A 26,612-nucleotide genomic window follows, 5' to 3' on the forward strand; every position below is an offset into this window, starting at 1 on the left:
AATTATAACAACTCTTTTGCCATTACAAAGGATCAATAGCAGTGCACTGCTTCTCTCCCTGTATCATCTGTGGGTGCTTGTAAAACCCAACAGAACTGCAAGAGATGTCAGAAGAGACTAACCACATCAAAAACATCCACAGACTCAGAGCAGCTAGAAACACTGCCATGCAACAAAAGTAACTCTGATAGAACACAGCGATGTATTGTTCCCCACAGAGGAGTCCTACTGATTGTTTAGGAGTTGAGTTAGGAAGGTCTAACCAAAGGTGTTCCAAAACCCACAGGTTAAACGGGAATGAGACCTTGCTCCTCTTTAAAATTAATGATAATTTAAAAGAGTTTACAATTCTGCTGAACTGATAAGCAAGGACATAGTTACCTTCTGAGCAGGAAGTTTTCTTGTAAATATTATATATCAAAGTTATGGCTGCATTTGGCAGAGTTTCTGTGTACCACAAAACAAGTATCACTTTGCCAGCCTCTGGTGTTCATCTCCCAGAAGCCATTCCCAGCCATCATTTCTGCCATTCTGCTCCTGGTCTGTGTGCCATTGCCCCACCCTACTGCAGCGTGATGCATCTTAGCTTAGCCACCTTTCTTCCTGCATGCAATACATCAGCTGCAGGGAAATATGTCTACTAAGAAAATAAAACAAACAGGTGTCTTCCAAACAACCATTTCTGCAACCCTTCTGGCTCATTATGGAACTGATACAACTCTAGTCCACAGGCTGTTTTCTTGTCTAAAAAATGAGACCAGAGGAGCAAACAGAATATCCACAGTTCTGCTTTGAGTCCTTATGTATAACCACACCCAGCAATTTACACACAAAGACAACATGGGTGAGCTCTGGTAACAAATAAATATTTGGGGGCCATGCGGACTTTACCTACTATAATTTCATAGCTTTACATATATTCTACTTAAAATCAGCCTCCAGTGCTGTCATCCAAAACCTTGGCTTGCCTGGTTTCACCCTGAATGAAATAGTAATACCTGACAGCATCCGCTTTGTTCTCTTGAAAATGTAGGTGAACTGTGAAGACCTTGTAGAATGTTAAAAGATGTAATTTGGGTTATACAATTTAAAAAGGGGGGAAAAAAAAGGAAAGAAGATATTAGTGCTGTGCATAGTTCAAGATCTGAGAAAATCCACCCTGAAATTAACTTATTGCTTTATCACCCTTCATATGCATTTTTTTATTCAATAAAACACATTTTCCTGCTATGAGCTTGATCTCAAGCAATGGCATGGACTCACTTCTGCACATACAAAGTCACACACTTTACACCTCTGGTTTGCAAAGCAATATATAAAGCACAAATAATCAAAGAAGTGTCAGCTGTGAAACTTTAAAGTGTTTTTATTTCTAGCACAGACTCATCATTGGGGAATTCAATTACTTTGTGCCTAGAGCTAAAATCCTTATAAAATTTTAGAAATTATTTGGTTATAGCATGGTCAAAGAACTCATTATAAAAGAACACAATTGTTTGCAATTTCCAAGACAAAATAAAATATTGAACAGAACAGATTTCCACTGTACGATTGCTAGTTCATTTAAGAACACCATTGAATTATTTTTGACTTTCGACCAGCTATACTGGATTCCTATTTAAAGGAAAAAAGATGCTTTAAAAAGTGAGATTTACATGTTTTGTTATCAGAGCTGGAATAGCTAATATTATCCCTCCAAACAAAGGAGGGGGACTCAAATTCTGCAAAGAAGATTCAGGGCAAATGGTGACAAATTGCTACCGTCTCATCTGTGGCTGTGAGAAGCTATTTAACCATCCCCATGTGACATTTATGTGGGCACAGTAGCAGAGTTTTTCTGCACTGCTGAGTTCAGAGGAGAGTTACTGCCTCTTGCAGTGAAGGGACAGGACCAAAGGAGGAGGGGAAAATGAACCAGCTGGTGGCTCCAACTGGAGTTTTCCAGCATGTGGAGTACCAAGGAGTCAAACATACAAACTCAAGAAAGCCACAGGCAGATCCTTAGCCCTCCACACCCTGAAGAGATGCTGTTGGGGATCAAGCTGCACTTCTGGCAAGCATATGGGACAGTCAAGCTATAACCAAAGCCACCTTCTGCAAAAGCACAAACCCTCTTTACTGTGATGATGATCTCCATCTGCAGCACACAGCTGAGTCATCCATGTTATCCCCAGCAGATGGCAAAGGCAGGAATTTGTTACTGTACTTAAAGCAATCTTTCCCTTCCCTTCAAGGCTCCTTACATTTGGCACTTGCCTGTGCTCCCAGGGAGTTCTGCCCACCCACAGATCCAAGCCACAGCTCCTCCATGCTGAGCATTTTACACACAGCAATATTCCCTGGGAGTGCCAAGGAGCAGAGGCAGTGCCAATGCAGGAGGCACTTTGCACAAAGCATGTTTATTAGCTGTGACACAGAACACAGCATTTGCAAAAAGCTAAGGAAGAAGACAGCTGCTGTGGCTCCTCTAATTACCTCTCCCCAGACATCAACAGCAATTTACAATTTGGATGATGTTGCTGGAACTAAGTATGATCTAGATCCACACACAAGCTCTCCTCCTCACTTTTATAGGCCATGTGTTATATGAGAATTACAACTATTCAAACTGTTTCTATGAGTTAGGTTATCTCCTGCAAGGCTTTTTATTGCACATTCTCCTTTTGCTACTGGAAGATACAGAATTTGCTGTAGACAGTAATCAGATAATCACATCTTGTTATGAGGACAAGCCAGCAGGATTTGCTATTAGGAACTCTCTAATCTATCACATCAAAACAAAGAACATTTGAGATGTTTGGTAAAAATTATGCTTCTTAACACATTTCACAACAAAGGTAAGAAATAAAAACTTTAAATAGTCAGTATATAGAGCAGGTAGAACATTAGCCTCACATATATCCAAATTAAACTCCGAGTTACTCTACTCCTACAGTATCTTGAAATATTTACTGCGTTCATCTCCTGCTGTTTTGCTGCTAACAAAAATTTAAAAGAATACACAGGAAGTCTGACAAATTAAAACATCATCAAGATTAATTGCTCAAAGAGGATAAAACATTTCAAACAGTTGCACCCTTGAAAGATCAAAAGCTTTCTTCCCCTGCCAGTAGTTCTGAACAGCTTTATTGGCAAAAAAAACCCCACAAGTGAAGACAAAACTGAAAATGTATGCAGGCACATGAAACTGCAAAGACTCAGTAGATATTCTAAGCCCAATATTATATGTGGGTTAAGAAGTAGTAAAAAGCAATCACACAGAGAGAATTAAGCAGAAAAGCTTGAACCTGAGGATGAGTATCCATGCTCTACCTGTACCTGCAAGCACTGAGAATAAATATGGTGTTGACTTAGAGACTCAGTTACCTGGATCTGGAAATTTGCTAATGCTTTGTATAATAAAATAAGCACCTCCACCTTCTGCAGTATTTTAGACCCATGCAAGACAAGCATCTCCTCGGTGGCATGTCCTGCTCCCCTCAGATGTGCAGCATGCATTTTGTGGCTGTACTGCTACACAGCCAAGTGATTTTTCTCAATTCAAGCTGTGAGACAAACGAGGGGATGAGACTCACCCGTGTTTCTCTGGATGCTCCTCTGATAGGATTTCACTGCTGCTCTCATCAATGGCATGGACACGAGCAATATATTCTCCACTCTGCTGGTAAAACTTGTACACAGCCACTTGAACTACACATTGATCACTGCTGCTCCTCAGCCAAGGGCTCAGGATGGTGGGGCTCGGCCTCTCTGATGCATTGAGAAACAGAAAAGAACCTGGAACAGAGAATGCAACAAGAAAGCTTTAACAATTAGAAAAACCCCAAGGCCTCCTAGATTACAGATGAATCATTTCAAGGTTTATGTCTCAGGTCATTCTGCAGCCCCTCCATACCTCATCTGCCATCTAGTTTGGAAAGCTTGCCCATTTTCTATAAAACCTATTAAGATTAAAGCAACACTTCAACTTCCCTCTGAATGGCCCAAAATAAAAATCATATTTAGATTTAACTCCCAGAAGAAAAAAGCCCACACAGGTGACTAAGGAGTTTTAGCTTTAGATTCTTGTCTGTAACCTCTCAGGTCTGGTTCAGACCTAAGTATATTAGCATTGGTTCTGTTGGACCCTCATTTGACAGCTCTGGTATATACATATTTATTTGTAATACTTTATGGTGTATCCAGTCCTCTCACCCAAATAAAGAACACAAATTCAATAGCTTTTCTTATGCTCTTCTATAAACAGAAGACTGCAGCAGTTTTAAGTCTAATATTAGAGACAGGATAAAGGTCTGACACAGTTTCATTTCTTCAGCAATTCATTCTAATGTATTAATTTTATATGCAGCTAATCCACATTAAACATTTCATTATTATCCACTACATTGACTCCCTCGGCCTAATTCTATTTCAATACAATCTGAGGCTTATCCAGTGGGACAGAGGTAATGTATTTTCATCCCATTGCTGCTCATTTCAGGTGAGTCAAATGACTCCCTTTCGGCAGCTGACTAATTTATCAATTTGTCCACAGAACAAGCACACTGGGGCCTGTAGCTGGCAAATGAAAGGGACCAACCCTCAGAGCAAGAAAAAGCAGGATATTCCACAAATTCTAGCTAGACTGGTCAGGTAATGAAATCTCATTGTCTTGATTACCTGGAGCATCCATTAAAACAGCCTGTCTGTTAATACTGAAAACATGCAGGTCTGATGAAGAGTAATTTCATTGAGAGAGAAATTAAGGCTCAACAGGGCTGTAATTGAAGCTTATTTTCAAATGGGCATGAATTTCAGCCAGAGCAGAAGCTTGTGTTTGAAAATGCCAAGGTTGCAGCTTCAGAGAAATGATCTCCTACATGACTGAGCATGGCTCATATGATGTCCAGGGTGTCTAAAGAATACTATTAAGGGGCTACAAATGAATCCTTCCCCTTTTCACCTCAGTGGGTAAGCTCTGGAGCAGGAGGTGCAGGGCAGCAGCTCCTGCAGCAGTTCACCTCCTTCCATGAGGCATCTGGTGAATTGTCCTTATTTGATTGTCTTCAATTCTCTCCACTGAACTGAGAGTCAGGAGCTTGGATTTTAACAGCTCACTGTCAGGTGCTGGCTGAGAACATGGGAAATGCACTTGTGTTCACAGACGTCCCCTCTGAAAAATTCTGATTTGGCAAATCATCTCAGGTCACACAAAGGGCAATAACAGAAGGGCTACAAATGAAAACTGGATTCCTATCAAACACTGTTTCCCTCACATGCCTTTATCATAAACAGCATTTTTGATATATTTGTCAAAAACAGTGTTCTTGACATTTACACCACATTAATGACATCTAAAACTAGAAAACATCTGTACTGAAAGAAACCTGAAGAAATACATAAAGTACAGCCTGCTCAGATGTCAAGATTTTCAGAGGAGAGTGAAATGCAGTCACAGTTTTTTTCCTTAATAACAAGATTCCTATGCCTAAATAATAGTCTTTAATACAGTGGCTAATGGAATTGTTTGATGGATTTAAGCAAAGTTTTTGTCAGTCATTTTTGTTGGTCAGTTAAAGAGGAAAAGCCCCAACAATACAAAACCCAGCTACATGTATCATCCTTCCCTGTCTCTCCCTTTTGTTGCAAACAAAAGAGAATTAGAGCAGTAAATCTTGTGGCTTTAATTTTACCATCCCCATAAGAACAATGAAATCTCTGACATGAAAGGGAGCAAAGAGATTTCTGCTGGTGGCAGAAAGACACTAAGTGTTGCAATAATTGCTGATGGTAACTTGCCAGGTGCAAGAGCCATTTGCACATCTTACTGCCTTGCAACGGGGAGTCAGATTTTAAAAATAACAAAAAAAGGCAGCTCTCATTCCTTCTTTTCTTGCAGTAGTTCTAAATCAAGGGAGCTGCCAAGGATAGTTCCTCTTATGCTCTGACTTGAGGTCAGGTTCGAAACATCAGTGAAGTCCAGTAGTAGGCCAGGGTGGCTGCTACAGCAAATTTGTGAGTCACAAATCTCTTTTGTTCTGACTTCTTTATTTCTACTCTGTCTGCAGGGCTCACACTGTGCAGCTGCAGCTTATTGCTCATCACATGGCCACTTGTACCTGCTGGTTTATGTTGCTAAAAGGATTTTGCCATGGTGGGGTTACCCCAGCACACTCTGCCAGGAGGAACAGCCCCACAGCAGCTGCTATGATGTGGTGCCCAGGAAATCATTGCAGAGAGCACAGCTCCACAATGCATTACACTGTGTTGGCCTCACCACCAGCACACTCTTGTCAGAAATATCCTCCCAATGCATACATTTGGGGAGATCACCCACCTGGGCAAATATTACAGCTCTAAGAGATTGTATTTTTTTATAATACATACATGCTTGTTTTATTTTAAAAAAGGAGAGAACAAACACAACTTTGTTCCTGTTTTTGAAAGCTCAGCTATCTCACGGGTGACTTCCTTGTCTGCAGCAGCATTCTCCTTCTGCTCTTACTGCTCTTTTAGTTTGTAAGTGCCAAGCAAGGAACTATCAGAGCATCACTTAGCTCTGGTGTTATGGGAACAGTTTCCCAAGATGAAATGGGGGTACTTACTTTAATACCACAGACATTTTCTTATGCAGCAGAATTTGAAGATTCTGGGATTAAGCCATGGCACCCACAAAGGAACAATTAATGAATCTGATGTGAGAAATGATAAATTTTGAACACAAATCCCTATGCTTCTCCCTTCCCTCAAAAGGACAATCTCTCAGGCACTGCCTGACACTGTTTCTGAGATGCTCCCCCACAGGATCAATATGACCACCATTTCCAGGATCAGCCTAGAGACTGCTCCTTAGAGTTAAGGGATCACCTGGAGATCGATTCCACATCCCTGCCAAGGGATACAAGAACATTCTATTTCACAGCAAGAGACTTTCTCAGCAAAACTAGAAGCTACCGGTTCACCTGTATTTCCCTACAGTGGGAATTCATGTGGCATGCTTTGAGATCATTCTGTAGCCTGTATGACTCTAAGGTTCCAGCTAGAATTTCCTTGTCGTTGTTTTCTCCTACTGGCTTGCAGCTCTAATAAGTCTCTTGGGATCCCCCTGGGTGAATAGCTAGAAAAAGCACTGCAGCTTCCACCAAACTTCTGCTGCTACTTAGATACCAGGGGACATAAGCTGAGATGAAAGGTGCCATCATGTTTCAGGCTGCCAATGTGACATTCTGCTGCTCAGGACTCTGGTGGGTCTGTTATTTATCACAAAGATCTTCACCAATGAGTCACTGCAGGAGTCTTTTGCTACAGGTTTTAAATTGGACCCTAGCTGCACAATGTGATGCTGATATTGAAGAAATGCAGTTAAAATAATGAAATTGTAACTAGATTTACACCCACAGGCCCAGGCACTTAGCACTTCTGGGGTCCTGAGCTCATTCATCATCATCCCACAGAACCCAAGGTTTGCAGAGGGAACAGCACTCAGTATTTTGCCCCCAATATGCCCATGTTTGTGTTATATGACAGAAAAACTACTAGCTGATACTGCTCTGTGGTGTTCCAGAAAGTGCCGGTCTAAATGCAAATACTTTATTTTTCATACTCCCTCTAACCACTCACATACTGTGTGACAAACCTAGCAATAATATTCAGTTTCTAAATAATTTTTCCCTGCCTTTTAAATAGCTGCTGTTATAAGGCAGTGGTGTTACTCATCCTCATATGTTGTGTCTGATAACATCTCTGGCAACTTGCTGTCACTTCAGACAAACACACATGAAAAGATATTTATGCTTTAAGCACAGTAGATTATTGCAGTTGACATAAAAGGAATATTACAAGACAAATTAATATATCCTGCATGAAAAATTGCTGTTGATCCTTTGGAAACTTGTTTACAACATTTTACCATTCATGTCACACAAAGGGAAGGATGGTTTATCAGCTTAGTAGCAAGATGTTTTTGAGGTGATGAAGACAGCTTCAAGTTGTGCTGTTCAGGGCTAATGAGGTAACAGATTATTTATAAACAAGAAAACTGATGTTAAAGTACTATGCAGGCACAGACACACTATGAACAAAGCACCTGTCCAAAAAAGTTTTCAAATTAAGTACAAACTGGTAAGCCTACCACTTAAACCCACATCAGCAACAAAGTCCATTCCCACAATCTCTGACCTAACATCTTTATCTGATGTGGATGCACAAACCACCTGAAAATCAAGCCAGGGAATGCTGAAGCAACCCTGAGATGCTCTCAACACAGAGCCATTCCTCTGGCCCTAGGAACTGGGTAAACTTGGAATCCTATTGCAAGCCCCTGTGAAAAGCTGGTCATCTGGCAGCTACCCAACAGCTTTGAATGCACCCTGCTAACTGCTCATATCCTAAATCCTTCCTGGTCAGTCCTGGGGGAAAAGCACAGACAGAGCCAGGTCAGGCTCTTCTGCTCAACAACCTCATGATGCTCACTGAGGTCAGTGCAACCCCATTGCATCCTTGGAACTTTCTGAGCCAGCAGCCCAAGAAAAATGGGTGGAGCTCGAAAAGACAGCAGTGAGAAGTCACATTGGGAAATAGGGGTCCTCAGCAAAGTTTTCACCTCAGAAAATAGCAAACAGCTCTTCTGGGACAAATACACTGAGGCAATTCTTCAGGTTGCAGCTGAGGTCTAGGATTTCCAGTGTGTGATGTGGCTGACCTAATGAAGAGCAGCTCTTTGGAGAAGTACCAGGGAGCCTCAGTGGGTGACAAGTTGACTGTGAGTCAGCAGAGTGTCCTTGCAGCCAGGAGAGCCAATGGATCCTGGAACACATTGGGAAGAGTGTGGCCAGCAGGGCAATGGAGCTGATCCTGCCCCTCTACTTAGCCCTAGTGAGGCCACACCTGCAATTCTGTGTCCAGTTCTGGGCTCCTTAGTACAAGACAGTCACAGAGTTGCTGGAAAGGGTCAGCAGAGGCCACAAAGATGGTGAGGGGTTTCTCTCTCTTGTGAGAAAAGACTGCAGGATCTGGGCCTGTTTAGTGTGGAAAACAGAATACTGAGAGGGAATCTCATCAATGCATGTAAATATCTCAAGGTGCCAAGGGGATGGTGCCAGGCTCTTTTCAGTGGTGCCTAGTGACAGGACGAGGAGCAATGTCTGTAAACTGAAACACGAGAAGTTCCATCTCAGCGTGAGGAGGAATTTCTTTACACTGGGGGTGTCAGAGCACTGGCACAGCTGCCCAGGGGGGCTGTAGAGTCTCCCTGCCTGGAGACACTCAGACCTCACCTGGACACACTCCTGTGTCACCTGCTCCAGGGGACCCTGCCCTGGCAGGGGTTGGAATGGATGATTTCCTGAGGTTTCTTCCAGCCCTAACAATTCTGTGATTCTGTGAAAAGCAAGACTCAAAATACAGCTAGGCTGACTTAATCTGATCACACTTATAAAGCAGCAATTTAACAATCTTTGCAAAACTGATAGATTGTTATTCTGAACATAAACTCCATCTTCCTACTAAAAGGATTTTATTACCTTCCACGTACAAGTTCAATACTCTACCAGATTAAATTAGAGCTGTAAAAACTATTAACAGTCAACGTCTGTTGGGGACTGTACAGTAGAAAAAAAATTATTTAAATCAAGTTTTATAGTCTTTAGAGATGCTGACTGGAGAGAACATTTCCACTAGTATCACAAAACATCCCACAGAGCTGGTCTTTGCATTCTTCATTTCACACTTGACTTTCACATTAACTATTCAAGCAAAACTCTCGTAGCAGGAGCTCAATAGTTGGCAAAAGCCATGAAAGAACTGGGCACTACCTGAGTGACAACATTAAAGAAAAGATTTTGTTATGCTTTTTTTGAGCTTATATACACAGATTTTCTAATTGCCTCATCAAGGCTCCAAAATGTGCTGAATGTGAAGAATGTGAATCGTCTCCAGTGCTGAGTGCAATGTGACTGCATAAGCACCAGAAGATTTGCAACCTGCTATACTTGCCCTGAACTTAAAATTCATGGAGGTAACGGCCTTTGAATTATTACAAAACTTGGAGCTGAACAATTCTTAACCATCTAATTATGGTAATTGGATGATATCTTACCTCTTTGGGAGTCGATCAGAGTTTCTGCCATTAGCTGAAATAGAACAGGGATTTCACTTCTAAAACCAAGCAGGAGTGTGAGCACGTTTTCCTGGATGATGCAAGAGCAATTCAGAAGCTCTAATGAATTCATACTAACTCTGGTGGGCATGCCATACATTTTACAAATGGACAAGTTAAGGCAGACATTAAACAACTGCAAACAGCATGCAGCCAAGATTGGTATTGGAGCTGAGACCTGCAAGTCAAAACTCTTTAAAAATTATCTTCTATTTCAAGTATTTTTCATTTCCTAAGTATAAAGGGGAAGGCCAATAATCCATCAAAGCAAAATAAAGTAAAATTCTGTCCTGTTACTAAGGCATCAAGCAAATTTGATTTGCCCCATACGATTTCTTCTAAATTCAATGGCTTCACTCATATATAATCTTGTCCCTCAAACAACTAGTGTTCACTGCCACCCTTGGGAACTGCAGCAGTGTTACAGAAATGTGACTTGAAGCTAGGAAAGACAGGAGGCCTTCATTTTCTCACACTCCAGTCCCAGAAATTTTCTTTATTATTTTAACTATTCTCTTAGAGACAACCTTGAAGCCTTACACACAGAGGGAGGAGTCTCCTAGCAGTGACCTTCACACAATTCTTTCACAGATTTCCCCTGTCACTTCCTTATGCTCAGGTGCAGTGCGTGAGCTGCAGTCCAAATGAACACCCTATAAAGATTCATTACTATTTATCAGTTTGAACTCCAATAATCCCTAGCATAGTCAGATGGAAAAACTGGAGCTCATCACAGTACTCTTTAGACAGACAACAATAAAAGATGTTTTTCTCACAAAGCAGTTTAGATCCAGTTTTTCAAAAGTAAAGTCAGATGGAAGAAGAAAACAATTAAAAGCTCCAGGTATTTCCTTCTGTAACAGGAGCTAGAGCCAGATGCTGTTACAGCCCAATTCCTAAATGACTCAGCAACGTTTGCTCGCAGCTAAAAAGCACTGAACTGAAAAAAAGTAGTTAGTTAATTAAAAACTTAAAATTCAATGCTGAAATTAAAATCTTTCCTTGAGAATGACAGAAGAGTCTTTAAATAATTCTGCCTTGCATAGCTGATTAACCAACATGCATCTTCTCTTTTGCTGCTGACAGAGAAAAACAGCAAGCTGCTTTTGAGACGCCTGTTCTGAGACGAGAGGATGGGAGAATTTTCTGTCATCATGAGCAAGACAGACCTAAAGGGAAAGCTAAGAGGAAGCTGGTCCTGTCAGTAAAAACAGAGAGGCAGAATGCCTGCTCAGGAGCTCAGTGTGTGCAGTAGTTAAGGGAAGGGTGTGAAAGGAAACCTAGTGCTGTGCCTCTAGTTGCTGTTTTGCCCTCGAGTGTGATTATTCGATTACACTCAGGAGGCTGGAAGCTTAAAAAATTAGGAAGTTCAGCAATACTGTGACGCACAAGTACCTGAATAAAAATGTGCCTGGAACAAAATTGCAGTTCAGTGATGTCAGAGACCACGTTAAACAAGTAGTTAGTACTGAAGGTTAGTCCTCTGAAGAGCTAGAAAGCCACAAGGGAAGGCACTTAATTAAATCTCTGTGGTGTAGCACTCCTCCTTCTGCATTCTCTGTCAGGATTAAACTCATCACGCAGAAGCTGCCATTATGTCAGCTTTAAGAGCACAAGAGTCATAACTCAGACCATTGGAGAACTATGACATTGGTCCACAGATAACATAAATAAGATAAATCATGACAAGATGATGCATTTTAAGGTCTCATACATTTCAATTTGTTGTTGTCATCATCTTCTCCACATACATGCATGTACATCCATGCACACAGTGCCAGGAGTCTATTAGCTGGCCAGCTGTCACTGTAACTAGTGGGAAATGTGATGATCCTATCCAGAGCTTATTAAATGCCTCATAGCATAAAGCATCTGTCACCAAATCCCTGCTCATCCTAAGGTTCAACCATCCTTTCTCCAGCTCTAGTCCACACCACGTCTATTCATCTGCCTGTCAGTAACTCAGGTATCACTCTGCATGCCAGTTTTGTTTGGCAGACCCCTTTTCACTCATCTTTTTGCCCTAGAGGTTTCTCATACTTTCTGTGCTTTCCTAAGTCATCATTGCAAGGATGAAAATGGAGGAAAGTGCCTTGGCACAGCAGTTAAAGGGTGGAAAGAAATGCAGATTGCAGAAACCTTTTGAGGACCCTCTGCTCTACTGTGAAAGCTGTCCTGGTTGCTCATTTTCCTTCTGCTCACTCAAAAGCTCCACTTGACATTCACATGCAAGGAAAAAAGCAAGCTTCACCCACATACCATTTGTCAATGAGCAGACAAGTGAGGGGGACAATGACCTTTCCCCTAGGTCTGATACTGAGTAGGATTTCCTCTGAATGTTGATAGACATGCTGAAAAATGCTGAGGCAATCAATGACAATGACAGAAGAGGTTTCCACCAGCTTCCACAGTTTCTGTTCCCTGGGCCTTCAATATGTGTTCTCCAATAACACAGTTAAAATTCACACTTGGATAGCATTTTAGAAATTAATAACATTGCAGAAAAATTAAATTATTAAACCTCAGGACGCTAAAGATCCCTTTTCCAAATTGGAAAAGACAATACGAAAGTGAGGGGCTTGCCTCATAATGTGGTAAAATCAGGCATGACACAGAATTAGTAGTCTAAACTGCTCAATTGCCAACAATCTTATTTATGATGGCAACATTTATTTGAAAGAGCTAGTTTCATCTGCTTCTTGCTGTTAACTCTTAATTAAAAGTCTACCTAATCTGCCTTTCCTGTGAAACAAAATAAATTCTCCTTTCTATTCTAGAGACAGGTGAAGAAGGGACTATGGTTCAGATCAAGGCTACAAGTCCCAGTGGGATGAGATCTCAGCAGACTGGACTCCAGCTGTCTGCTCTTGGTTCAGGCCCCTCAAAGACCTTCCAGCACAGAGAAGCAAACAGCCTATCCACTGCTGTCACTGTTTTCAAACGGGATCACTGAACCAGGGAACTGGGCGGTCCTTCCATAGGTCTCCATCCAATGTCCTGCCCCGAGCAGAAACACCACTGACGCTAGGTGAGGGCAGGTAAGGGCAGGTACAGCTTCACTCAGCCAGCTTGCAAAAGCTTCCAGCCATGGGGATTTGCCAGCCCCTCTGGGCAACCTGTTCCAGCACTGCACCCTGCTCCTGGTGAGCCTGTGAAATCCAACCTGAACCTCCCAAATCGGAAGCTGCTGCCACCACCTATTGTATCCTCTGCTATGGTGGAAAAGTATTTGGCTTTACCTTCTCTGTATCTCTCTGCTGGCTGGTTGTGGCCACCTCCAGCTCACCTCTCCCCAGCCTAAGCAAGGACAACTCCCTGCAGCTCTCTGAGGGGGCATATCCTTCAGACCCTGAACACGCTGGGCCCTGCCAGTTTCCCCACATCCCCCTTGACCTGGGAAGGGGAGCCAAGGCCAAACACAGCAATCCAGGCGTGGCCTTACCACAACCAACCAGTCCAGAATAATCAACTCCTCCCACCTGGATGTCTCCCTCCTATCTTATTTTGGATGGCTGCCTACCCTACTTGTTATGGGTTGGGTCCTCCACAACCTGCAGGTCCTCTTCATCAGGACTATTCAAGGCTACCGCTTCCCAACCTGGAAGGGATACTGCACCAGAAAATCCTGGTGCAAGAGCAGAGCTTATTACTTCTGATGGCTCCACAAGGCTCCTGTTAAGCCGTTCCTCAAGTTTATCAAGGCCCCTCTGGAGCGGATGCCATTCACTGCATCAGCAGAGTCCCCTCTCCTTTCCGTGGAGGATCACCTACAAATTTGACTGTCTCATTTTCTAGGTCATGGCTGAGAATACTGAGCACTGCCAGCCCCAGTTTTGACTCTCCCAATCCATGCTGCCCTTTCCCTGAACCCATGCTGTTACATGCTGAGCTCTGTAAAGGCAAAGAAATTCACTGAAATTCACATTCCCAGTATCATCTGTCAATAAAATTGCTTTAACATGTACCAAGGAAGACTAATGGATTATTTGAAACACCTCATTCCCCCGCGGGGCTTAGGAGACTCATTGGAGGCCAGAGCTCTTTACAGAGTACCTCAGAGAGTCACTGCACCAGAGTCCAGGAGAATGAGGGAAAGGACAGCTGGCAGCTACAAAGACAGACAGTGACAGCAGTACACATGGAAACAAAGAGGAGCTTCAGTCATGTCAACAGTGACCACTGAAGCACAAGTAGCTCAAAATGTTTTTGCTACAATGAGAAACCATAATTTCTGTGCCTCGTCTCCTCAGTTGGCTTTTCTTATTGTGATTGCACTGCGATTCACTTGAAAATTACATTTCTGCTGAGGAAGAGCCATTTTTTCTTTACTTGTTCTCCAAACTGCCTATCACACTTTCAGGCTCTGAATACTGTGAACTGACTGAAATAATAAGGACACTACTTTTTCCAGCAGTGAAAGTGCTGAGAAAAGTCTCCACTCTTCATGCAAGCAAATACCCATGGGGCTTCAATGTTGGTTTCACATGAGTACAAATTGAAGAAGTTCAAGCTCTCGATGCACATTATGGATGAAAGACTGTACAGCTCTTTTGCTCTAAAAACAAAAAGCATGGCCACAGGGGATCTGCCCACTGAACAGGGCATGCCAATCATCTCACATGTTACAATCCTACCTTCAGCATGACTTACAAATCAATCCTTTGTCTCAAGAGAGAAATGTTTATCTTAAAAAACAAATTTCGACAGCAGAAAGCCTAACTATAATGGAGGAACGTTACATGACATTTAATTCAACAGGACAAACCACGATACATTACTTTTCATACATGATACATGACTTTACATAACCATGATACATGATTTTTCTTCTGCCAAAAAGAATACTTAAATGTCTCTGAAATGTCACCACAGAACTGACTAAACATTTCTACCTCAAAAAACAGACTGGCATATAGATTGTCAGGGGAAAGGTGGGTCAAGATGTATCTGCAAAGATATACAAAGCTCTTGTAACCAACTACATTCACTTTTCAGCCTTACTGAAACTATCTAATGAGAAAAAAATCAAGTAGTCAGACTTATCATTCTGCTGGCATCCTGAACAAATTACCTTTAGCTCATTGACATTCTAATTTTCTAGAAACAGGCATAGTTATGCTAGAAAGGTTATGACTTGTGTATTTATCTTTGTTACAATTATTCTATGCTCTTTTCACTTCCATAAGATATAGCATAAATGAGAAATCCCATTTTATTTGGTTTTTGCTAGCTGCAGAATGTAAGAATTACTATCTTATTAAAAGACTATTTCTCTACTCTAGTTTTATCTGGAGATAACAGAACAAGGAATGGGAGGCAGGGTGAATTGGAAATGGATTGTGGCTCAAAACATGGATTTCACACAGCCCACAGTGACAGTCTCGAGTTTAGAAGCTGGCTCTGCCCAACAGAGAAACTGCAGCTGATGGTTTCAGTGAGTCCCCTCCACAAAGCCATTACCATTATCAGTACCATAGTGAGCCATCTCAGGGGTAAGCTGGTGTAAATGAAACTTTTTTGGTTCCTGCACTGCAGACACAGCGTGGATTTTGACCCCAGTGCTGCCTCATCCTATGTGCACTAAGCCCGAATCGCCCTCCAGTGCTTAGCCCTGTGGAGCAAAGCCCCAGTGAATGTTACTGCTGGATAGCAAGTGCAGGAGGTACAGAAGTGATTCAGGAGCCCAAAGAGGTCTGGCATGTGAGTGGGGACATCTTGTCTTAACACAACTACCCTCACCCTCCACTTCCCACCCTGGTGACAGATGACGTTCCTGCTAGTGGAGAACAAGTTGAAAGACTTCATTTCATAAGGGATGCATTATGGTAACTAGTGCAGTATTTTATGCAACATGGTACAGATAGAATTCAAAAGTAAGCAGAGTGAATTTAAGGTACTTCTGGGAAACCACCCATGTTGTCCTTAAATTCCCAATGGTCACTGGTGTTCTACAGGAGAGCAAGGAAAGACGCTTAGGCCTCAGTTTTAATAAGGTGGCTTTTAAAAGCTCATACTGCAAAACACCATAGTAATAAGAGAGGAGAGATCTTACCTGTTATTTCACTTTTACATCATTCACATAATTTGCCTCCATTTTGCATTTCACCTGCAGGTCACTTTTCTTTTTATGACTGTGCCGCCTTCCTTTCCTAATTGGAAGCATTAGCACAAGGCTGCCAAATCTTGTGGCAAGGGATGTTATTTAAACCCAGACAAGATTCAGCTTTCTTTGACTTCAAACAAAACCTTATGACCACCTGTCAAATGATCCAAGGTTCAACAGACCCATGTTTTTTTGAAAGCATCACTTGTGGCCTTAAATCAGCCTGGCAGCCTTTTTTTAAGGGTGGAAAATAAACTCCCCTAGGAATAAGCTAGTGGAGGCAGCAGACATGCAAGCTGTAATACAACAGTGAAGAGCAGACAATTCTCCTATTTCCAATGACATCCAGCCACACAGGATTTACTGCTATGGCTTTTCAATAACCCAAGTCCTACACAGAGTGAATGTGCTATAGACTGTTATGAAGTGGTTGGCAGAGACTCCATAAAGGTTACAGGAGATACCCAAGCTTCACTGAATAATGCTCCCTCCCTCTCTGCCTTTTAGATAAAAAGAAATATTGCGAGGTCATATGCAGCAGAAATACGCTGCTGACAGCACATCGCTATGGAGGCTCTAATAAGCCCACAGGTGTTTGTGCATGTATGTATCTGACAGCATGCACTCTCACAGCTCCTGCAGGCAGCATTTTTCATCCCAACTGGCAAGGTTTTAATGGCTTTTCTATTAAACTGGTTGGTTTTTTTTGTTTGTTTGTTTGGTTTTTTTGGGGTTTTTTTTGTTTTTTTTTTTTTTTTTAAGGGAAAGCAGCATGTCTTTTCAGCTCACTGCAAACATGGAACTGCTCCTGAAGGGAACATGGCAGACACTTGTAGACTGAGAAAGCTTTCAAACCATTTCCATCTTTGAAGATGAGCTATCAGAGTATTTAATTTAGTTAAGTCTCACTATGGCTGTAGCCCTTGTTCTAGATATGGTTGATAGGTTTTTTCCTTTAGGAGAAATGTGCAAAAGGAAGCAAACAGAACTGCTGAAACAGAAAAACTGTGTTCTTTTGGTGGCTTTCAGCACTGAACAACTACTGAATTTTACTGTTCAGAGGAATCCCATTTTTCCTATTAAATGAAATCATGCACCTACCAACATGACTCTTACATTGGGAGGAAAGGTACAGAAGTCACTTTCAACTTTTGGCATTTTTGTAGGGAAATTAGGTGATTTGTAACTCTGAACAGAAAGAGACTGAGTCAAGAAGAAAGCTGGTAAGGTGCATGAAACCAGCATCCTCTCTCCAAAACTATAATTTAGCACTCCAGCATAAACAAATGAGATGTGGAATCTTCAAACCTTTGTGATTTGAGCTATTTGATGCTCAAACCTCTGCCAGGAACTAAACACCATGATATGAAAGCCAAAAACTACAGGCCTGACTTAAAGTTACCATCGCTTGCTATGCTTTATACACGGGTCCCTTACAAACCAAACACTTACAAACGTGTCAGTGAGTTTTCACACAATTTTTCAATTTGCATAGAAAGTAGAACTGAAGTCAATACAAGCATACTGACTGGATCTCATTCTTAGGAAGTTTAAATAAGACCTGCTAATCCTACAGCTCTTTTTGCAGTGACCCTCATGCAGGATCCCTTTCTAGCACCGTTTCTAAGAGAAAAGCTTTCACAAGCAGTGGATAGTCCAAGGATGGCTGCTGATGTCAAGTTTGAATGGTAAATAAAGTTGTCATTACTGCTTGTCTAGTGAGTGTGAGAGGCATTACTTGAAAAAAATCACATGGCACATTTGATTTTGCAAAGAAAATTATGTAAATCCACAAATGCTTTAAGGGTGGCCCTGAAACAAATTAACAGAATCACAGAGTGGTTTGGATTGGAAGGGACCTTCAAGATCATCCAGTTCCAAACCACCTGCCATGGGCAGAGACATCTTCCACTAGACCAGGGTGCTCAAAATTCCAATCAACATGGACTTGAATGCTTCCAGAAACAGGGCACTCACAGCTTCTCTGGGCAACCTGTGCCACTGCCCTCACAGGGAAGAATTTCTTCCTGCTAAAAAATCTCCATCTGCACTCTGTCAATTTAAAACCATTACCACTCATCCTACCACTACCTTACCTGAAGAAGTCTTTCTCCATCTGTTTTGTAGGCTCCCTTTAAGAACTGGGAGGCCACTGTAATGTCTCCCAGAGCCTCATCATGAATAATGTTGTACATATGCTTTCCTCCTTTAAAATGCTGTATAAGCTCTACCACTTTTGAAGGTTTCAAATAAAAATTGCAGAATGCTTCTAAATGGAAGATTGTCTTCATTTGGAAACGGCAGACAACTAGAGCTTGGTAACCATTTTATATCACTGCACAGCCTACAAAGCCAATAAAATGCTCTTTTGAGGAAATACTAACCTGGTACAGCTAGATGGAAATCAGATATCACCTTGTATTAAGGTAAAAGCATCTACTTTGTAGTAAATGAAGTGTGCAAGACCCAAACCACACCAAATAGGGTGGTGAAAAGTGATACATAAAGCCATAAAAAACAACCTCCATGGTCCTATATGGTTCAGTCTGCAATCCTTGAAAAGAGAACAATATACAGAAAACACAACTTGATGCTTTTGCTTGAAATATTAAAGTGTGTTCAAGGGTTTGAAAACAGCCTCCTATTTGAAGATTTTAACACCTTGTGTGGGGAAGATGAAGGCTGACCAAGGATCATGGTTCATAAACAATTGGAACATAAACCATTTTGAAATACTACAACACTCAAAAGAACCAAAATATTTCATATTTTCTAGGAGGGTTGAGTACTGGATAAAGCTAGCACCACCTACACTATAGCATACAGAATAATCTTGGCTTCATAGAAATAATAGTGGCAATTTGTTCCTTGGCCTCTAGACTTCCAGCAGGGCTATAAATTTATGACAGAGGCTTTCTGGTACGTGGATATGCACCCAGACAGAAACAGAGTTGCAGTTGCCATTTATTTCATGAAGATCACCCTAAAACCTTCAGAGCTGGTTAACGCTGGCCTTTGTAATTCAGGTACTTTTAATGTAGCACCCTTCCTCCCTAGCTAGCTGCTTCAAAAAAATCAAATCATATCTGCCTTTCCATTTTGTCAATGATGTACCCTCTCATGGGTGCTGGCACTTCCTTCAATTTTGCAGTTATTATTTCAGATAGATCAGAAAGATCTGTCCTGCCTTAGCACTCAGCATATCAGGTGAGACTTGGGACTATCTCAATTATAAGAGAACTGTCATTTTTTGGGGAAAATGCTCTAATGTCTGTCACAGTTCCTTAGTATGATGGTCAGGTTGAAAGTAAAACCTTTATATAGTGAGAAAACAAAGACACTTCTAGCCCAACATTTATTCTCCTATGGCTAGAAAATTACCTACTTCCACCATGAATAAAATCAATCTTTATCTTCCATAAGCAAAGGAACTATTCCACGCTTTCTCTCTCCCTCTTTGAGCATTCACAAAGTACCAAGCCTAGTGACTACATCACTCCTTCTATGCACATGGCACTTACTGCAAGGAGACAAGAAAATCCCATATAGAGAACATGTTTGTAATGGTTCTGAAAGCTTCTCCTGTTTCTTGCTTTTATATATAGCTTATATATATATATATGTATGTATTTATTTATTTATATACATTTAATCTTCCAAATACATAAGAGGATATATAGTTTGGAAGAAGAAATCTGTGTTTTTTCATGAAAGCAAATAATATTTTCCAGTCAGCTCTGCTTACACCTCACCATGCATGGAACAGTCATGGTGACAGGGGACTGCTTCGTGCTGCCTTGATAACAAGCCAATTACAAAGTATCTGAAAAATATGGCCTCCTACGAAATTACACTGTAGTTAATGAAGCACAGATACTGCCCCTAAAATGGAAAGAAAACCAAAAAAAACAAAACCCAACAACCCAGAAACCTGTCTATTAGATGTAGTAATAATCTGGCCATGAAATGATAAAGGTTTGACAACCCATAAATTGCAAGCATTCAGTTTGGCTGTTGGGAAATTGCTTGCATACAAGTCACCTCAAATCCAATAACCTTTCTTGAAAGTTTGATTATAAGTGAGATTATAACTCTATTATATTAATCACTGCAGAAGAAGCAGACAAAAACCCCCATACCAGACAACACCCTAATTGAGAACAGTAAGAAAGATGAATAACATGTGGTGGCTCACATAGGTGCCATGGCACTGTAATTGCTAAATTTAATTAAATGGAAAAGAAGTTGAAGATTCTGCTACTGCTGTGATTTGAATACTTCAGTTCAAAAAAGAAAGCCTTTCAGAAACTAGACTGTACTGAAATCAATCCTACAACAATAACAGAAAAAAAGGCAGAGCATTTTTGGAGAGTAAATGCCAGTATGAATTTGCAGTGAATATGCATGCATGACAAGAGAATTGTTCATAAAAGGCACAATAAATATTTTGCATTTCTGTAGCACTTTTCATCTGAGCCTTAAAATGTGATTCATAACAGATTAATTCTCATGCAATCAAATGCCACATAGGGATTTAATTTACTTGCCCAGAAAGGCAGCACATTTTAAGAAAAGGCAGCACATTTCAAGAAAAGTCCAGCAAGCTTTTAGGTATCAGGTAACCCTATGAAATGGGGCAACAAATGAAGCAGCTCTTTGCCAACCAAGTCACATCTAAAGAGAGAGGAACACAGCCCTGTTTCAAGACCTCAGCTGGTATCCACAAGTGTCTTTTAGCAGAATATGTCTGCTGCTTAGGCAAAAGAAACAAGACCCTTTTGCACTGTCATAAAAGTTAGATTACAAACCCTCAGAAAGGGGAATACCCTTGCACCTCATTGAGTCATGTCCTCATTAGGGCAAATACCTCATAGACTGCCTTACAGACTGGCACTCTTTGCTCTGGGGAGAAAGAAGGAAATGAAATCGAAGTTAGGGCACTGATCATTCAGAAAGCACCACTGTGACTGCTCAGAGATGTTCTTCAGAAATGTGACCACCTACAAAATCAACTGAAGCAGCTGAACAGACATGGAAGTGTCTGACACACAGACATGAACATGGAACCTCTCTGAGGACTTTGTACAGCTGAATTACAAAAGTAGTAAAGCAGCCATGAGAGGATGCAAGACCAAATCAAACATTTATGTTTAGTTTAAGTGGAATCATGAGACACTAAAGTTTTGTTTGTTGGTGGGCTTGCTTCTCAAAATATTGTTTTTCAGTGTTTTGTTAAGCTAAATTTTTTAAAGCCTAAACAAAAGAATGCCTTAAAATGAATTAGGATTAAGCACACCACAATCATTAGCAGGCTAAACAGCAATATGCTTCCAGGACACTGTGCTGCCTCCAGCCAAACCTCATTATCCTTCTGAACCCTAGTTAGGGAATAAATGGATTGACCTATTTATTTCATGTCTAAATTTTATTAGAGGATTAACTTATTTATTTAGCATTCAGCAGTGGCAGTAGCAAAGGTATTTGTATTCTGTGAAGTGGTCTAGGAGAGGTAAAGGGGATGACTGAATGAACTTTGCTGATGGAACTGGATGGGTGAATTCCAGCAATCAATGTCAGTTCCTGTGTGTATCTCTCTCTGCTCCAGTGAGAAGCACCCAGCAGCTTTCTTGATGGCCTTACACGCTCATTCTTAAATCACTGATATTTAATTTGCATTTTTCTTATCTCCAGTTTTAGTATTTTTCCACCTGTGCACACTGGTTTCTCTTTAGCTACTTACTTCTCTGCTTGAGCAAGTCTTGCTGATACTCATCATCTCTACCAGCATCTAAATCCTGCTTGCCACCATGATCCCCCAATTTCCTCCCTCTCTCCCTTCTTTGGGATTCAGCCATGAAATCAAAGATGAATCAGATACCAGACATACACATTGTCATCAGATTAAATTTATTGCAGCTGCATGTTACATTGCTTGTAATCAGGAAAACTGAAGGGAAAAAAAAGGGAAAACATCATGAAATATCAGACAACTGCCTAAATTTATCTCTGGGACCAAGCTACAAGCCTAATAAATGCATAATAAAGTGTGTAGGAGCCAAGGCCATAACTCAAACAAGATCTGGCTACCAGCACAAGAGACTCGGCAGCAAACACAACCTTTGAGGAAGTACAGCTACAGTTGAGGTCTCTGCATACAGCACTCTGTGGTCTTTGGAGAAACTTTTCTTTTTGCCCCCACATTTCATTTCTAAAAATCAGAACTAGGCTTTCTTTAAAAGCTTTGTAAGACAAGAAAACAGTGAAAGGCAATAAGAAGAATTTCCTGATAAATAAATGCAATCCCAGAATAAAAAAAAAAAACTTTGTTTAATCCAAAGGGCACTGAAATTTTCCATTTCAGCATCTGGGGTTTGTAGTCTTCTCATTAGCTTCAGGAAACTTTGAGATAACCTTTTTCATTTTATCTTCGACAATAGAAGTATTTTGTAAATGACCTTACCTTTACCAGAAATGCAGATCCTGGAAACCACTATACTACAAATAATATGAAAAATCCCTCTGATGTACCACCAGATCAGGCAAGTCTTGTTCTGTTCTATTTCAAATACAGATGGTCTTTGAAGCACACCTTATCAAGGCATTTCTAAGGTGCACATTGCCATAACTGAATAAAGTAGGAATATTCTATTAATTTAGTCATGAATAATCTGCAAACAGATGGAAAGTTCTACAAACACCTTTTTTCCCCCTGGAAATTATTTGAAGTGCTCTTTGTGTGCAATATAGATCACTCTTTAGGAAGCACGTGTTTTAGAGAAGTCATTCTTAATTCACTGTTTGAACTGTTATGTTTGCACTGAAATGCAAACACACCCTCTGACTGGATGAGCATTAACTCTTCAGAGATAACACTCCTTCCTAGGACTGACTGACTGCAGCACTCCTATGCTACCCAAGGAAATATAAAAGATGCAGCTCACTCCTAAGAAGAGACAAACAGAAGGAGACAATTAAGCCATAATACAAATAAGGTATTTCAAACAGAACTATTTAGACAAGCAAGCAACATGCTTAAGATAGTGTTTGTACAAGCATTCAATTCTACATTCTTCAGGTGAGACACTTCTCATTATATCATGGCCATCTTATTAGTGAAGACTTTTTCTTTCCCAGAGTCAGGGCACAAAACACTGATCTGATCCTGCAAAACAAGTTTCCCTTAAAAATCCTCCTGGATTCTCTCCTACCAAGCTCTCCATGATCTGCTATGGATTTGGTCCCATGAATCAGCTATGAGTTACAAGTTTTTGTTGCTCTCACAGTTCCTTGGGCATGGTAGCAGGGTGGGTGAAGGTCACTGCATTTTTTCCTCTTACGTCAAAGGAAAAGACAGTTTTCAGAAACTGCTGTCCCATATTTTTTGGGAAGAGAATGAAATAAATGCAGTATTCACAGCCAATTTCTCAGCTCAAAGAATGAAAAATCAGTGATTTTCTTAGAACAAGTATATAGGTCAAAACTTTTAGAATGTGTCCCAGCATATTACCTTGCTACCTCGATGTGAATCTGCCCTAAGGACTGACTGACAGGGCAGCTCAGAATCTTTGGTTTCACTGCTGAAACCACCAACGGGGGTGGCCAATTAGTGCCAGCTCCTGTGGACAGTGCTTTGATAGAAAAGACAGAGCTCTCCAACACTTTTCCCGCTGACCATCAGGCACCCTGCAGACAGCAATGACTTCCAGCCCCTGGTGACTGGCTGGATTTGAACCGAGTCTGAAAAGGTCCCACAGCCATGACCCATCTCATGTCTCGCTGGTACTCTTGATTGCTGCCAAGACAGAGAGCTGCTCCCAGCAGCCTGCTGCTCCCAAGCACACCTGTGCTGCAGGGGGGCAAAGAGCACTTCTCCAAGCATTTTGTTTTGTTTCAAGCTCCCACTTGGGAAGTGATGGAGGCGTCAAACAGAAGCCTTGGCCCATGGCACAAATCAGATTTTGCATTAAGTAGCTAATGTCAGTCTTGGGGGGAGGGGAGGGAGGAGATGAAGTGTTCATTTCCAGAGACCAGCACATGGTTTGTGCTTCAAAAGCATTTGAAAGAATATAAATCAAGGCAAAATATGAACCTGCAGAGCTAATTCACTGCCTCACTGTTTCATTTCAGTTGCATCTTTCTCAATCTCCTCAGCCAGGTAACATGGCCTTTCCTTGAAAGTTACACAACAAATCAAATAAGTGGGTGCTGGGAAGCAAAGAAGAGAGGAGGAGAGGTAAAATTTATTACTGCTTAAAAGGGAAGGTGACTCATAAGAGAGTGGTATTAGCAAAGTGACAGTATGAGACGAAGAGGGAGCGCTTTGAACTCATTCTAATGATCTAATGACTAATAGAATCCATTAAGAAAAGCAAGGGCAAGATCTTTTTCACTGATTAACGTTGTACCTAATCCATGTTTTTAATAAAAAAATGTAATCTATACTGCTCCTCAGCTATCTGCATATTTAATTAAAATGCTGAAAGCTTGCAGAAAGCATTTATTTCACTCCATCAGATGAAATAGTGAAGTATCCTAGCTTTCAACATGGATCTGGAAGAAGTAGAATAAAGTAAGAAGGAAGGAAACTAAGGAAGACCTGTATGTTAATTAATACAAGAACATCTGTTGGCTTAGCAACATACCTTTAAAGTATAGTGTGTGAAACCCCTAGACAAATACTACAAGAATTTAAAACTACTATTTTATGAAGCAGATGTTTTCTTAAAGCCAGAGCTATTATAAAATAACCAAAAATATTAAAATTCTGCTCTTAGACTTCAATGACATATAAACAAATGTAATTTATTTTTAGGGGAATACATGAACCTCATACAAACAATCACAATACGTTAAAAAAAAAAAACAACCCAACAAGCCAACCAGACTCCACACTCACCATTTACTCTAAAATTGCATATAAATCATTGGTGCCCTCCAAATGAAATTCCAGAGCAGACTGACTTGATGTCTATCCCATGCAGTCACTTAAAACTGAGTTTCTGCTATCAGAAGACACACTCCAGTGTGAGAGCAGCTAAGGTTCTGCTAAGCACTGAAGAAAGACCTCTCCTGCTCAGACTGACCCACTGCAGTCACGCATTTTAAAAGGACAAAACATTTTTAAAATAAATTCAACTCAAATGAGCAACTGAGCTACTTCTGGTTCAAAACAGGAGCCAGAGGCCCAGATCACATTTCACCTGGTTGCAGCTGAACTTCTTGATCACAGTCTTGGTTGTTTTGAAAATGGAAGCCTCTTGCCAAGACAGAGTTCAGCTGACTGACTCTAATGGTGGTGTGCCAAAATCCCTGTCCAGACACACCCCATCCTCTGGATTCTTGGCCACTGGAAAACCAACATATTCAGTGCTGGCTCAGGAGACAACTGCTGCAGCTGCAGTCAGAAGGGTTTTTAAAACAGGTATACAGGGTACAAAAAATGTGCTTGCTACTTGTTTGAAACTGTTTCAACATTTCACCTGGCTGCTTATTATTCACACATATTGCATTTGTGCATTCAGATCACACCTGTGACTTTGCACAGCTTTGAGCAAATCACTGTTCACTAAACACTTGCCTTTTCTGTCCCTTTTGGGTTCTTTTGAACACAATTGACCTACCCTGGGGTAACACTGGCATATTCTGAAAGACATGGCTAAAGGAGTTATCTAAAATATTAGAGATTTTATGTTTAATAACTCTTAGAATAACAGAGAATTTCAAAGAGAAACTCAGCATTAAACCAGTATTTTTAAAGGATTAAAGAGGTGATCCTGACATTCTGAACACCAGAGAATCAACATGGGACAAGTTAAATGGCTTCAGAGCTGAGAAATGAGTCCTACAACATGACAGAGAGGAGCTGGGTACTAAGGAAATATTTTCACAAGAGAGAGGAGAGTGAGCCTTGCTATATAATATACACTGAGAAGTATACAAGAGGCAACAAAGACTTCAGCTGTCATAAAGGAAGGGTAACCATAAATAAAAGGTGAAATCATTGATAAATAGAAAGGATACTACAAGCAACTGATACCAAAACAGAGCTCAGTCTCAAATGGCGTGCAGGAAGAAAACCATGGCAATAGGGGCTGTGTGAAGACATTTGTTTTGGCAGTGACACAGGAAAGGTTTCGGTCATAACATCAGCTGGTCAGCTGAACTTGGGACTGCAGTCAGGCACCAGCTGTGGTGGCAGGCTCAGCTTGTGCTGCTCTGCCATCACAACTGAACTGGACTTGGAGCACAGGCAGACATTTCAGGGAGCTGGTACCTGGCTACAGCTCTGAGTACCAGTGACATGGCTTTGGGTCAGGCTGTGAAAGGAAGCAGAGCCTGGAAGAAGTTTGACTACAACCATTTTATATAGAGTCT

General features: G+C 41.0%; 1 protein-coding gene across 1 annotated transcript in view; it reads right to left on the bottom strand.

Annotated features, from left to right (window-relative positions):
• ALK (ALK receptor tyrosine kinase) overlaps positions 1-26,612 on the bottom strand; it is a 306,751-nt gene that overhangs the window by 162,070 nt on the left and 118,069 nt on the right. Inside the window, exon 4 of the mRNA XM_059840860.1 lies at positions 3,576-3,777. Coding sequence (XP_059696843.1) covers positions 3,576-3,777 — 202 coding nt within the window. The remainder of the gene's footprint in view (positions 1-3,575; positions 3,778-26,612) is intronic.

Source organism: Haemorhous mexicanus, chromosome 3 (assembly GCF_027477595.1).
Source record: "Haemorhous mexicanus isolate bHaeMex1 chromosome 3, bHaeMex1.pri, whole genome shotgun sequence".
Taxonomy (NCBI): domain Eukaryota; kingdom Metazoa; phylum Chordata; class Aves; order Passeriformes; family Fringillidae; genus Haemorhous; species Haemorhous mexicanus.